Source organism: Carettochelys insculpta, chromosome 21 (assembly GCF_033958435.1).
Source record: "Carettochelys insculpta isolate YL-2023 chromosome 21, ASM3395843v1, whole genome shotgun sequence".
NCBI lineage: Eukaryota > Metazoa > Chordata > Testudines > Carettochelyidae > Carettochelys > Carettochelys insculpta.
Window position 1 is genome coordinate 19,101,423 of NC_134157.1, and position 15,312 is coordinate 19,116,734.

Genomic DNA, 15,312 nt, shown 5'->3' on the forward strand with positions numbered 1-15,312 from the left:
AATCAGCTTGCGTGCCACTCCTGGCACTTGTGCCGGGGGTTGCTGAACCCTGCCCTAGACTACAGACGAGGTGGAGATGGAGGCAGCTCTGTTACCTAAGTTATTTGAAGGTGGATCGGATGAAGTGTTAGAAAACACCTATGGGGAAGAGATTGGCTTTGGTGCGTGGTGGATGGTGGCGTAGTAGAGGAGCGTACAGATTTTCTTCTATGTATAACTTCCAGGTAAATGCTAAGGCCGTACTGCTCTATTTTTGATAAGGTGCCTGATTCCCAATGACTTTCAATGGGGTTTAAAGCACCTAACTCCCTGAGGCTGTAGTTTACTAAAGAAGCCTAATGTTATGGGTATTGTTCTAGTGCTGTGGCCAGGCTGGCCTCAGTGATGATGAGGGAGTTCAGTGTTTCCCATAGAGCTGGGCACGAAACCAGAGTGGTAGGTCGCTGCCCTTCTGCTTCCACTGGGTCCGGTGTTCCCATAAGCTGAGCACTGGGACAGCTGCCCAGGAGAGATTCGGGTGCTGCCCAGCTGGTTAGCAGAGCACCCACGGCTGGCAGCCTGTGTTCCCACTGGCGGTGCACCTCTGCCCACGCCGTGGTGCATGCCACACTTATTCTGCCCTGGACGGAAGAACTCAGCGGGATCCCTGCCTTGTCTCCTGGTCCGTTTATTCCCCCGGCTCCGTCCTGCACCAGACGTACGGCAGCGACCTCCAACCTCTTACCTCCGCCTCCCCGGCTCTTGCCTTCCCAGGGCTTTGTTGGGGCCACTTGCGAAAACGACTCGCGCACCTGCGGGAACCTGCACTGCCTGAATGGCGGCACCTGCATCTCCATCCATAAGAGCTCCAAGTGCATGTGCGCTCCGGCCTTCACGGGACCCGACTGCCAGGCCCCCGTCAGCAACCCCTGCAGCTCCAACCCCTGTTACAACAAGGGCACCTGTGAGCTCGTCGGTGAGTCTCCCCCCTATTACCGCTGCAACTGCCCTGCAAACTTCAACGGCCTCTACTGCCACATCCTGGACTTCGACTTCCGGGGCGGCATCGGCCAGGACATCGTCCCGCCCACCATCGAGGAGAAATGCGAGATCGCCGTCTGCGAGAGTTACGCCGGCAACAAGATCTGTGACGGGAAGTGCAACAACCACGCCTGCGGCTGGGACGGTGGCGACTGCTCCCTCAACTTCAACGACCCCTGGAAGAACTGCTCGCAGTCGCTGCAGTGCTGGAAGTACTTCAACGACGGGAAGTGCGACGTGCAGTGCAGCAATGCCGGGTGCCTGTACGACGGCTTCGACTGCCAGAAGGTGGACGGGCAGTGCAAGTGAGTGACCTCCTGCCCGCCACTTGTGCGGCGGGGCTGGGCTCCGAGCTGGAGGACAAGGCCCCACGCTTTTGGGGGTGCTGCGGTGGCTGCCCCAGCCATCCTCTGGACAGGCCGGGGGAGGATTACCTGGTGCAGGGCAGGAGCAGTAGGGGGTTGTCTCCCCATGACCTCCACCTGCGCTCCCTGGGCGGTACGAGTGGCGGCCTGCTCTGCTCTGCTCGGCCACGCCACGCCCCCAGTGGGAAGTGGCTGCTCCCCGCTGCCTGCGGAGAATCAGGCATCAGTGGGCCAGGCGGGCGTGGCAGGACGGAGCAGGCTGCCGCTCACACCATGTAGTGAGCGTGCATGTGGGGCAGGGAGCAAGCCCCTGCTGCTGCCCACTGCCGTGCCATATCCCGAGTAATCCCCAGCCTAATTGGTTGGGGAGGTGGTAAGGGGACAGGGTGGGGGAGGGCCAAGGCCTGTGGCATGGGGGGGTTGCCCCAGGCTCCGGCCCCCTTCAGGATGCGGGCCATCGTTATAGTGATGATCTGAGGGACTTCCATGCACAGCTTCTGCAAAGTACCAAGACAGGCAAAGCCTCCTTTCTTGCTTTGCTCCTCTAGGTCCTATCTCATGTCTGTCCTGAGCAGCCCCTGAGCACCTCAGCACCCACTGCCTTCACTGGGAGTTGTAGGCGCTCAGCAGCATCCTGGCTCTTGTTGGATTTACTTGCCCTGTGATGCACAACACTCCTAAAGGCTCCCTGCCCAGCATCTCTGCTGACAGAGCATCCTGTAGAGAAGTTGCCCACTTTGGGGGATTCTTCTTGGGTGGCAGCGGTGCCTGGGTGTGTTTGGCACAGCTAGTGCTTAGTCGGAGGTCAGCAAGAAACCACCAGGGTGCTGTGGTTCTTACAGACCTTAAGTCAAAAGAGACCAGTGTGATCATCTAGTCTAATCTCCTGCACGCTGCAGGCCGCAGAACCTTTCCAGCCCCACCCCCAGAATAGGCTTCTCCTCTTTGGCTATGTTAACGGAGGTCCTCAGATCTTGATTTAAAACATCGTGTTACGGAGAATCCACCTTTTACACTAATGCTAACCTGCATGTTGTTAAGAGAGAGAAATCCTTGAAACTCCTGTAGGTTGTGCCCCTAACCTGGAACACTCTCATCCAGCAACATCTGTAATCTGGCAAGATTTTAATTAGCTGGATGCCTGTTTATCGTGGGTATGGCCATGGTTCCCACAGTCCCATAAAGTTTGTTTGCAGCCACCAGTCCTGGCTCTCAGTGTTCTGTGTTGTTATTTAGCTGTAACTTACCCCGATGTGTTGTCTGAGAGCCCAGTGAGCAGTGGAAGTGTTGGGAAAGCTGCTAGACAATACTGACCTTCTGTGGTCCAGCAAATTCTCTGGTTTAGCGCCAGTCAGGTCCCATGGGTGTTGGACAAGAGAGGCTCAACCTGTGGTCCTGTTTGCATTGTGGATAATAAGCATGGCTGTTGGCGTAATTAACCCTTTTCCCTTTCCTCTTCCTTCTCCCTAGTCCTCTGTATGACCAGTACTGTAAAGATCACTTTTCAGACGGTCACTGCGACCAGGGGTGTAACAACGCTGAGTGTGAATGGGATGGCCTGGACTGTGCCAACAACATGCCTGAGAAACTTGCAGACGGCACCTTGGTTGTGGTAGTCCTGATAACCCCCGAGAACCTGAAGAACAACTCCTTCAACTTCCTCCGGGAGCTCAGCCGTGTCCTTCACACCAATGTGGTCTTCAAGAAGAACCTCAAGGGAGAGTACATGATCTTCCCGTACTATGGGAATGAAGAGGAGCTGAAAAAGCACCACATCAAGAGGTCGACGGAGAACTGGTCGGACATGCCCAGTGCTGTCTTCAACACAGTCAGGACATCCCTCCCATCACGCATTGGTGGAAGACAGCGGAGAGAGCTGGATCAGATGGACGTCAGAGGGTGAGCGGGCAGAGAAAGGCCTTAATGGAACAGCAGTTGTTTTGCCCTATTGATATAAATAGCCCACTGTAAGGAAAATGCTTCAGGACAAGTAGGTGTTGGTATAAATATGAACCGGATTTCGTATGCCACCGAAGTTGGGAAGGGAGTGTAGATGCCAACAGGTTTCTGGTTTGGAATTTGTTATAAACACTGCTACAGCTGACATGACTAATGCCAGTGTTCCCTGTAAGCTGAGCGCTTGGGCAGCCTCCCGGCAGAGATTGAAATGCCACCCAGCTGATTAGTAGAGTGCCATCAGCCACCCGCAGTCAGTAGCATGGGTTTCTATTGGTGGTGCACGTCTGCTTCTGCCTCGTGCACATAACAAAATTTAGTCCACACACAAATGGAAAAAAATTAGAGGAAACCTTGACAAGCAAAGTCCCGTGTTGTCTAAGAGTCGAGGCTGGTGGTCAGAACTAGGTTGATTCTCATGATTTTGGGAAGTCACTGAGTTAAGCCTCAGTTTCCTCCTGGGAATGCTGCCTGCAGGGGTCTGGTATGAGTCTGTAATCACTGCAGAGTAGCAAAGTGTTTTGAGACCCTTGCTGAAAAGTGCCCTATAGCTACAAAGGGCCCTGTTCTCCTTCCACTCCGAGCAGCGAAAGTCAGGAGTCACTGCACTAAGTCAGAGAAGATACACTGGGGTGAAGCTGGTGTGAGAGGAGATTCAGGCCCCATGTCAGTCTGTTATTTATCACCTTCTCCTGTTTGGGTGGCTTCTGGGGTTGCTAAGGAAGGACGTTCCTGTGTTACTGAACAGCTGTTAAGTAGACTTGGGGCTCCATCCTACCATCCTCATGTGGGTAAAACTCCAACAGATGTTAGCCAGAGCTTTGCTTAACTTAGGTCCGCGGGACATGGGCTATGCAGGAGTAAATGAGTCTGTTTCCCTCCTCTTAAGCCATCCTGGTTGGGGGTTTTGGGGAGAACAGAGCTAGGTCTTGACTCTTCTATGCCTGTTCACTCTCCTCCCGTACAGGTCCATCGTCTACCTGGAAATCGACAACCGCCAGTGCATCCAGTCCTCTTCACAATGTTTCCAGAGTGCAACTGACGTGGCGGCTTTCCTGGGTGCCCTGGCCTCGCTTGGTAACCTGAACATCCCCTACAAAATAGAAGCCGTTAAAAGTAAGTTTAGCTGGCAGCTGCTGGAGGGATTGAGAACTGGAGGTGATTGAATCTTTCCAGCCGGTATCTGTGATCCAATTATCAGCCAGCCAAGCTCAGAAGGCTGTATCCAGAGACAGTTCAGCTTTCATAACCTTGAATCTTCAGGGTTTTTTTTAAAAAAAAATCTGCGTTAATCAACTAATTCTGTACTCTTTTTTCAGTTTGCTTTGTTCGGGTTTATTTCAAAATCATTACAGCTAGAAAAAGGGGGAGGGGAAAACCCAACTCCAATCAATCAGTGACATGTGAGGAGCCGGAGTTTGTATCTTCGAAATCCCCCTGAATCCTTTTGTCTTAACAGCTCAATGAGAGCGCAGTGATTTGAAGTTTGCTAATCCTTTTCCTTAAAGGAGAAAAAAGTAAAGCTGTCTCCTGATGCAGCCGGCTGGTGCAGAGGAGAATTTGCCGATAGTTTGCAATTCTGATTAATAGCGTATAAAATGACCTTATTTTGGGGACTGATTTAGCTCAGCCAGAGGTACTTCTGTTAACTAATTTTGCTTCATTTGAGCTCCATCACCGATTTGAGATGCAGCTTAATGTCTCAGTTTCTCTATGCGCCCCGCTCTTTTTTAGGTGAAACAGCTGAGCCCCCTGGGAACTCCCAGCTGTATCCTATGTATGTGGTGGTGGCTGCCCTGGTCTTGCTTGCTTTCGTCGGAGTGGGAGTAGTGGTCTCTCGAAAGAGACGCCGGGAGCATGGGCAGCTCTGGTTCCCAGAAGGTTTCAAAGTGACAGAGTCAAGCAAGAAGAAGCGACGAGAACCACTTGGGGAGGATTCTGTCGGACTGAAGTGAGTAATCTGCTTGTTAACCTGTTCCACACTGCGGAATGCAGCTGCCAGTGGCAGTGCTAGTCTGAGTGTTTTATAAGCTGCAGCAGAGGAAATGATGAGAGAGCGTTCTCAGGGGTTGCCAGGGGAGAACAATACCTTAGCTTTGTGGGAGTTTTAATGTCCCATGAATCACCATGAATTTCTTCATTCGGGTTTGCTAACGTACCACACGGGAGCCATTTGCCTCTCGGTTTTCGCAGAACTAATAACTGGAGTCTTACTATTTTCTTTTTAAAAAGACCCCTAAAAAATGCTTCCGATGGCACTTTGATGGACGACAACCAGAATGAATGGGGTGATGAAGAGACCTTGGACACCAAGAAGTTCCGGGTAAGCTAACAGTAACGTTAGTACCATTTCATTAGTAAGGGGGATGATGCTCTGAGACGGGGTCTGCAATCTGCTACTCCTTAAGGACTCCTTTGTGGCTCCCAATAATCTAATCGCAAAGTAGAAAAACCTTTCCCGTTTATTTTCGATATTTCAATCCACAGCTAAAAGGATGACTCCTATCTAAATAGCAAACACAATGTGCTCTCAAAATGTTGGATAGCTCCCCCTTTAATATGTGCGGTGCATTGTGGGATATGTGTGTGCGCTAGTCGTAAAACAGGGGTTACAAAAAGTAGGGTTTGACATTACTAACTAAGGACCGTCTCGTTTTCACATGTCAGTGCAGCTCTTGAATTACTGAGTTTTTTCCCGAATTTGAAAACGAATGTCTCTTCTTGCTCTTTGGGTTGCCGACCCCTGCTCAGAGACATCACAGAGGGCTTGTTCTTAGCGCGATCACACCTTCCGCAGACTCCTTTTCAGCCACGGTGTGATGTAAATGTAGCTTTGTGGCTTACACAGCTTTTCCTTTTAACCCTGCCTCTTTTATGTCTTCTCTTGCTTGTTCCTTGAGGTCTGACTTGTGGCTTCCCTTTGTCCTTTCTTAGTTTGAGGAGCAGGTGATGCTGCCAGATGCGGACGATCAGACAGATCACAGGCAGTGGACTCAACAGCACCTAGACGCAGCTGACCTTCGCATCTCCTCCATGGCCCCCACCCCACCACAAGGCGAAATTGATGCTGATTGCATGGATGTCAACGTTCGAGGTCCTGGTAAGGAAGATTTCTTCGCTCTGATGCTTGCAGAATTGAATCTACAACCCTCATTCTCTTTCTGCAATTGAGCAGTGCAAGTATCTCTCTCTAGTTTCATTTCTAAGGTGCCTATTTCTGTGCTGCCATTTACACATCACTCTTCACATAATCTGACCCAGAAGTGCCTTGCCTAGAAATCCTGCCCTATTGCAGTGCTACTGGTTTGTATGATTTAAGGAGATTTGCACATGTGGCATTTTGTTTTGCATAAAGCTCTCCTGATTTAACTACAGAGAGGGAAGTCAGAGAATCCAAGAGCTTAGAGCTGGGAGAAGATACCCATTGGATTATGTTGTTCATCTCTCTGCTGGTGCGAGATTGATCCCTCTAGGATGTTTGTGCGCATTAGAGCCTTATCCACTTCCCCTGGGAGGCTGTTCCCCAGCCAAGTAAGGAAAGCTTTTAAACTTCAGTGCAGTGCAACCATATTCTCCATAGGGCCTTCCATGTCAACTGTGCCCTGAAATGCTTTGGAGAGTTGAAGCCAAGACGGCAGACAAGATAGGGAAGCCTCTGTGTGGGAAGATGCTACGGCATCGCAGCAAGGGAGGACAGGTTGGACATTAGGAGAAACTTCCTAACAGTCAGGGTGGTGAATCACCGGGATAAATTGCTTGAGGAGGCTGGGGACTCTTCAACACTGGAGATATTTAAGAGCAGGTTTGATAGTTGGTGCTAGGTCCTGCCATGAGGGCAGGGGACTGGAGTCGATGGGCTCTTGAGGTCCCTTCCAGATGTCGTGTTCTGTGATTCTAATAGTGAGGGATCAGTGGAGACCGAGACCAGCAGAAGGGTGTTAGTCTGTGATGTTAGTGAGCAGAGAGAAAGCAGAGCTTGGAGCGCCAGGAGAAGTAGCCCCTGCAAGTGAGAACATCTCACTGGCACCGCCCATCATGGGAGGACAGTGAGCGCCGCGCTGTTCATGGGATCACTCTCCATTTTCCAGACGGATTCACCCCGCTCATGATTGCTTCGTGCAGTGGAGGAGGGCTGGAGACTGGCAACAGCGAAGAGGAGGAGGATGCCCCTGCTGTCATCTCAGACTTCATCTACCAGGGCGCCAGCTTGCACAGCCAGACAGACCGGACCGGCGAGACAGCGCTCCACCTGGCTGCAAGGTACTCTCGCTCCGATGCCGCCAAACGCCTGCTGGAGGCCAGTGCAGATGCAAACATCCAGGACAACATGGGCAGGACGCCCCTCCATGCAGCTGTCTCAGCTGATGCTCAAGGAGTCTTCCAGGTACATCAATTTTAGCCAGAAAGCTTCCTTCCTTTCCAGGGCACAGGGCCAGGGACGACAGTTTTGTAACCCCCTGCTAATTGATCACATCCCAAAGTTTCCATCCTGTCCTGGCCAACGATGTCAATGAGAATTGTGCTGAGTGAGGATCTGAGGGTTCACCCCAGTATTTAGTACGATGCAAATATACAATGCTGCACACTACTCACAGAGCGCATTCAACACCTGGCAGTGCAAGCTTCCCCAGTGCCACCTCAGTAATGTGAGCCACTCTGGGCTGCAGGCAGAGCCACGCTTAACCATACGCAGATTTCTGCGTAGGGCACGCAAAGATTTGGGGTGCCCCTGGGTCTTAATGTCCACCCATCCACCTCTTCCTCTCGCTGTTCTATGGCTCTGCTTGCTCTGGCGAGGATCTAGTCGACAGAAAAAAGCCAGAGCTCTTAGCAGCACCTGTGGAAAAAGCCACACAAATGGTAATGAAGCTATTGAACAGGGACTTGCCCACCCTGGTCAGTGTCTGAATTTACTGTGTTAGTCGACGGGACTTTTTTTTTAATGTTAAACATTTTGTTAGTGTGTTGCTGAAGATTTTCAAATCACATCTCTAAACAATGGTCGCCCACCCCCGCCATCAGGCCTTGGGATGCCAGTTTAACAGTACCGCAGAAGGTCCCATAACTCTTAGAGACGGCCCAGCCTGCAGGAGCCAACTCCAGGAGTGAGATGGGGAATTGAGCCTCCACACCACCTTGCAGGCCTGGGTCTCTCTAGCGACTGCCGACAAGCGGGCTCGTGGGTTTTGTTACAGGGACACCTCGCGGGATTGTCAGCGGCCTTTCTCATACCATTTGATTTTTCCACACTCTCATTTCTTTATGGGCAGATCCTGATTAGGAACAGAGCAACCGATTTGGATGCCCGCATGCACGATGGGACCACGCCGCTGATCTTGGCAGCTCGCTTGGCCGTCGAGGGCATGTTGGAGGACCTGATCAATTGCCACGCAGACGTCAACGCGGTGGATGACCTGGGTATGCAGACTTCAGAAACGTGCAATGCCAGAGGGGGTGCTGGGGGCAGAGAATACTGGTGGTTGTTCTCACTGCTGCGTAACGCCTGTTGTCTTCCGCCTTCTTCTTCCCTAGGCAAATCAGCCCTGCACTGGGCCGCTGCTGTGAATAATGTCGAAGCCGCCATGGTGCTGCTGAAGAATGGTGCCAATAAAGATATGCAGAACAACAAGGTAGGGATCTCCAGGGCTGGTGGACGCAAGGCAATTGTTTTCCTTGTATAAGTCAATCCAAGGGTCGTTTTTGCCGACAGTATAACCTTGGCTGGCAGATGGTGAGGTGTGTGTGTCTGAGATTTACTCCAGCTGCAGTTTGTGGGGGTTGACTTGAACACAGAGCCTGTGTCTTGGTCCTGTATGCAGTGTGCGCTGCTGGATTGGGAGGAAATAACAAATATTAGATTGACTACTTCCCGGTGCCCCTTAGGTGAAGGTTACACTGAGGCTAGTGGCTTAATATTAGGTATGGCAGAGACTCTCAGAATTCAGACACCGAGGCATTCAGCAAGGTCTTTTCCCTTGACCTTGCCAAAAAAATGGGTAACAGAAAGCTCCCCGGCCTAGGGATTAGCCCAGGTCTGTGAGGAGTTGAAGCTCAACTTTCCCATGAGCGCTGTCCCCACACAGCCTTTCTTGTGAGCACTTATGCCAGAGAAGCAGTGTACAGAGGTGTGACTTTGCCCCTTATCTTTGCATGAAGTTGAACTCCATGAGTGGACATCAGGAATACACTGAAACCTGTTGGAGAACACTTTACTCTCACAGGACATACTATAATGGCCCTTTGGGTAACTGTATTACTGCAAAGGAATGTTACAAAAGATGACAAAGGGAGACATCTGAATTAGAATTCATTTGCAAGTTTGATACATTTAATCTTGAGCTCAAAAAAGATCTCAGTTATCTTCCACGGTACAAGGACAATTTCCCCACCTTTGATATTTGCAGGAGTGGCAGCCATCCTACTTAATTTTACTCTTCCCAGGGGTCCTCTTAATGCTGGGTGACTCTCCCTGCCCCTTCTTCCTTTACTCCTTCTCTTTTTCTTTTTCTCCCCCTCCAGCACCTTCTTTCTTTCCCCTCCTCTCCCTGCATTGTATTTCCCTGATGGCTCATTTTTACTCCTGAATCTGAAGAAGTGGGTCTTATCCACCAAAGTTCATTACCTCATAAATAAAATTGTTAGTCTTTAAGGTGGTACAGGACTGTTTGCTTTGTTTCCTGAACTTATGAGACTCGCAACTATTTCTGCCTAATTAATAGCTATGGCTTCAAGTCTAAAAGTAAAAACAGCCTTGTGCCAGCCGGGGAAACCGGGTTAGCTTTGGGGGTTTAAAACAAATGGTCTCTGCTGTGTTTCTAGGAGGAGACCCCATTGTTCCTGGCAGCCAGAGAAGGGAGCTATGAAACTGCGAAGGTCCTTCTGGATCACTTTGCAAACCGGGACATAACCGACCACATGGATCGGCTCCCGCGGGACATCGCGCAGGAGCGCATGCACCACGACATCGTGCGGCTGCTGGATGAGTATAACCTGGTCCGGAGCCCACCGCTGCATAATGGCCCCCTGGGGGCACCTACGCTGTCTCCCCCCCTCTGCTCACCCAACAGCTACATCGGCAACTTGAAGCCCACTGTGCAGGGGAAGAAAGCGAGGAAACCAAGTACCAAGGGGCTGAGCTGCAGCGGCAAAGATTCCAAAGACATCAAAGCCAGGAGGAAAAAATCGCAGGATGGGAAAGGTTGTCTGCTGGACAGCGCCAGCGTGCTGTCACCTGTTGACTCCCTGGAGTCACCCCACGGGTACTTGTCAGATGTTGCTTCTCCTCCACTGATGACGTCTCCCTTTCAGCAGTCCCCTTCTGTGCCTCTGAACCACCTGCCGGGCATGCCTGACGCCCACATGAGCATCAACCATCTCAGCATGGCAGGCACGCAGGATCTGGCCCTGGGCAGCTCCAGCAGGATGGCCTTTGATTCAGTGCCCCCGCGTCTCTCCCACCTTCCCGTCTCCAGCCCCGGCACCGTCATGAGCAGCGCCCCAATGAATTTCACGGTCGGCGGAGCTGCCGGCCTGAGCGGGCAGTGCGACTGGCTCAAGAGGCTGCAGAACGGGATGGGTCAGAACCAGTATAACCCGATGAGAAGCAGCGTCCAGCCCGGAGCACACCAGCAAGCCCAAGCCCTTCCCCATGGCATGATGACCTCCCTGCACAATGGCATGCCCACCACGACTCTGTCACAGATGATGAGCTACCAGCCCATGCCGAGTACCAGGCTGGCCTCCCAGCCACACCTGATGCAGGCCCAGCAGCTGCAGCAGATCCAACAGCAGCAGAATTTACAGCAGCAGCTGCAACAGCAAAACATGCAGCAGCAGCAGCACAATAACAGCTCGAACGCCAGCAGCCACATGAGCCAAAATTTCCTCAGTAACGAGCTGAGCCAGTCAGACATGCAGCAGGTGAGCAGCAGCACCATGACCGTGCACACCGTTGTGCCTCAGGAGACCCAGATCCTAGCAACGTCTCTGCCGTCCTCCCTCGCGCAACCCATGACCACCACCCAGTTTTTAACTCCGCCCTCTCAACACAGTTACTCCTCCCCCTTGGACAATACACCCAACCACCAGCTTCAGGTGCCAGACCACCCTTTTTTAACGCCTTCCCCCGAGTCACCAGACCAATGGTCAAGCTCGTCACCTCATTCTAACATATCTGATTGGTCAGAGGGGATCTCCAGCCCTCCCACAAGTATGCAGTCACAGATAGGACACATCCCAGAAGCCTTCAAGTAAGGTGCTTCAGAGACTGTCACGCATTGGGACTGAGGATCAACTTTTAAAAACTAAGGACGCCTAAGCAAAGGATGCTTTGACTGAAGGATCCTATTTTATATGTTTTTTATACAAAATAAGAAGACAATGTTTAATCTTTTTTTTTAGTATTTATTTATGTACTTTTTACTTTACATGAAAACACTGCCTTTTTATTTATATGTTCTGTTGTTAAGAACTCAAAATGAGACACTTCATTTGTGCTCTGAGGAATGAAGAACTATTAGGTCTCTTAGAAAAAAAATTTTGAGGGTGTTTTTGAATATGTTAATGTGGAGGGTGTGGGGGTTGTTTGTTTTTTGTAAAGTTGTAAGCAAAGATTCGTGATTCTGAAATGCCGTTTATTTATTTTTTTTTCTTTCAAACCCAGAAAGATTGGTGGGAGGGAGTGGGGGGCAGAATTAGCCACAAAAGTCACCCCTTGAAAAAAATTGTAAATTGAGAATGAATTGATTTTTGAAATGTACTTTGAAATGTTTTCTTGGATGTTCTCTGAGAGGACATTTTATGGTACTAGTCATGAATCTTTGTTTAACATTTCAGTATTATATAGCTGTACATTTATCTTAATGCATAGAAATTCTTGTTCCTTCTTTTTTATATATAAATACATGCTTATATCTAAAAATCAGACTTACAGACCTGTGATAGGTTCTAAGCTAAAAAATATATACATAACACTGTTGCTGCCTAGAGACAGAGAACATTTGCCGATCTGGTGAAACCCCACAGCTGTGGAGTCAGTGCTGAAGAGGTTAGTGGGGGTGTTCTGCAACTGACTGAATTACAATTTAAACAACAAAAAATGCTACAGTATGGACTCTCACCATCACTTCCTTCTTTTTAAGGGTTGTATGTCCTATTTTAAAGGAGACAGTTGTCATTTACTGTGAAACAACTTGAATGAAAGGTAACAGAGCCCTTGCAAGGCTCTGTCACAGCCTCTGATCAATCCCTAACACCCAAACTCTTCTTGAAATGTGGAACTTTTGGATTTGCCAGTTGTGATGTTGTCAGGTTCAGCTGTAGCCCTGATCTATTTAACCAGAAAGGCTGAAAGATGAACTAGGAGACACCAACATGAAGCGGGCTGCTAGGGTAAAGGGTTGTAAATGGTGACATATTCTTACTAGTTTGGAATGAGGCATTGGGTTTATATTGGTGCACGCTGTTTTGTGGAGGTGGAGGGATAACAACCATGTAAAATATAGTATAAGCCTGTGGCAGAGTTAATATTTGTAAATAAGGTGTTTTTTTTAAAAAAAAAGATGGATTTTGTTTCAAAAATCTAAATGAACAAGTCTTAAATGTATCATGCTGATTAGAGGTGTCAGAATATTGCTCTTTCATTGACTGAGAAAAAGGATCACAAATGCTACGCATACATCCATGTATCGGACATTCACTCACCTAAATTGCAGTCAAGGAAACCTAAGAAAAAGGAGGGAGTCCTCTTCCCTTTCCGTTAGAACACCAAATATGATTTAAATGTCTCAAAAGCACAAGGCTTTCTGCCATTCTTTGTGTGCTCATCTGTTAGCAAATGTGGCGCCTCGATATTGTGACATCCCTAATAGGAGTGATTCAAACATCACATGGTGTTGTCTTCCAATGTTTTATAAACTAGAGTGTAGTTTACGAAAAAAATCTTCTGTAATAAAGTTATCTACCTGCAAAGTTGTAGTTTGCAAAAATGATGTATTTTTGGGTTAACTGATTTGCAATAAATAATGCTCATGGGCATCTAGATTTTACTAAAGCTTGAACCTGATTTTTTTGCTGTCTTAGTAGACTTGTTGACGGGCATCCGGGGCTGCCTGGTCTGACATCTGCTCTTTATTGGTATCTGAGGGCCTGCATCTCCAAATGAAGCACTGGCACCTTCTTAATACATTGTGCAACTAATACCCAATGCAATTCCTGTTGAAGTCAATAAAGATTTCATGGGAAGTTGGGTTGAGCCAGCAGGAGGAAATGCTACTGCGGTATTTAATTCAGGCACAACTCCTAAGGGCTTCATTGGAAGTTTTCCCTGAGCAAGATCTGTAGCAGGGAACTTGTACTGCGTAAAGGCCTGACCAAACAGTGAGATTAGAACAGGAAGTCTCTTAACTGAGCTGTGAGTATTGTGAGAACCTCACTACAAGAGCCAGGTCTAAAAAGGAAAAGCTGGGAAGATGTTGTAAAAAGCTTCTTGTATGGAAACTTCATCTGCTTTAAAAGTCTCCTATTGGACAAAGAATTCCTCTTGACCCCAGAGGTTAACTTTGAGAACTTTGTTTGTTCATGAGTTCGCTAAGGGTGTGTGGTGGATAGCAACACTTACCTATACAGGTTGAACCTCTCTAGTCTGGAACACTCTCCTCCAGCAATTTGTGTAATCCAGCATGACGTTAGACAGTTGGATGACCACTTATGGGTGTGGCCAACTTTCCTGTGATCTCAGGAAGTTTGTTTAAAGCCACCAGTCCTGGATCTCAGTGTTCTATGCTGTGATTTAGCTGAAATTTACCCATAAATCTTTCAGAGCCCAGTAAGCCATGGAAGTGTTGGTAATGCGGTAAACCAGCATTTCCCAACTAATTTGGCCACAGAACACTTTTGAGCTTGGAATATAGTGATGGAACACATGCTGGTTGGGTGGTGGGGGCTGGAGGGTTTCATACCAAAAAACTGTTGCACATAATGTTAAAAGTTGATTTAAAAGAATTAGTTTTTTAGATGTCTTTTATTTTACAAAGAATAAAAAAATAATAAGAGAAACCCATCTAAATGAACAACTAATGTCATTCTGATAGGAGGACAGTTAGCAACTCTATAATTAAGTATAAAAATTTAAAAAAACTGTCCTTCCTTAAAGCTTAAAAACATGTTTAAGAAAAAGAAATGCAAAAAAAAAGTATGGAAAATATTTTTAAATTTTGTGTTTTTATAACTTTTTTTATTTTTACAAAAAACAACTAGAAAATAAAAATAAGTAACATTTGATGGTTATTTGAATGGGAAGAGTGTTTGTTTTTGCATCTTTTGATCACAAATCCGCTTACTCTTAGGAGCAATACTGGAAAGTTGGATCCTTATAGCAAATGTAGCATCACATGATTTCTCTGAACATGACTTGTGCTGAAACAATCCAAATCAATTCTGTTTCAGTATGAGTCACATAATAACTATACTGTTATGAATATGTTATAAACATTAATATACCTACAGTCTAAATACTATTCAAATACCTTAGTATTTGAATACACATAATTTCAGATCTAATATTTTAGAAGGAAAATACTTTGATGCTACCATCAAAATTTTTTTGGTGGAGCACCTGTTCGCCTCACACAGAACAAGGTTTGGGAAATGCTGTGCTAAATAATATTGACCGCCTGTGATCTGACAAATTCTCTCATTTGGCTCCTGTCAGGTCCCAAGGGTTCTGGACGAGGGAGTTTCAACCTGTATATGCACTGTCAGGGCCATCGCAAGAGTGGGCAGGCCCCAAGGCAGCTTCCCCACACTGCAGGCTCTGCGTCCGCCCCCTAAGTGCTCCCCCATAGGCAATGGAGCCCAGTGATTATTTGGGGATGAGGGCCTGGCATGGTCAAGGCCCTGGGGGTCGCCTTCCCTTTCCCACCATGCACTCACCATGTGGCTTGCGGAAGTGGCAGCCTGCTCTGCCTTGCTG

At 48.4% G+C, this 15,312-nt stretch overlaps 1 protein-coding gene across 2 annotated transcripts in view; it reads left to right on the plus strand.

The window, feature by feature from the left end:
- NOTCH1 (notch receptor 1) overlaps positions 1-14,587 on the plus strand; it is a 90,878-nt gene extending 76,291 nt beyond the window's left edge. For both annotated transcript variants that reach the window (XM_075015752.1, XM_075015753.1), the window contains exons 25-34: positions 754-1,325; positions 2,856-3,284; positions 4,309-4,457; positions 5,076-5,292; positions 5,574-5,664; positions 6,276-6,441; positions 7,430-7,725; positions 8,612-8,759; positions 8,874-8,971; positions 10,161-14,587. In XM_075015752.1, the coding sequence (XP_074871853.1) occupies positions 754-1,325; positions 2,856-3,284; positions 4,309-4,457; positions 5,076-5,292; positions 5,574-5,664; positions 6,276-6,441; positions 7,430-7,725; positions 8,612-8,759; positions 8,874-8,971; positions 10,161-11,594 (3,600 nt within the window). In that variant the 3' untranslated portion in view covers positions 11,595-14,587. The remainder of the gene's footprint in view (positions 1-753; positions 1,326-2,855; positions 3,285-4,308; positions 4,458-5,075; positions 5,293-5,573; positions 5,665-6,275; positions 6,442-7,429; positions 7,726-8,611; positions 8,760-8,873; positions 8,972-10,160) is intronic.
- The last annotated feature ends 725 nt before the right edge of the window (positions 14,588-15,312 follow it).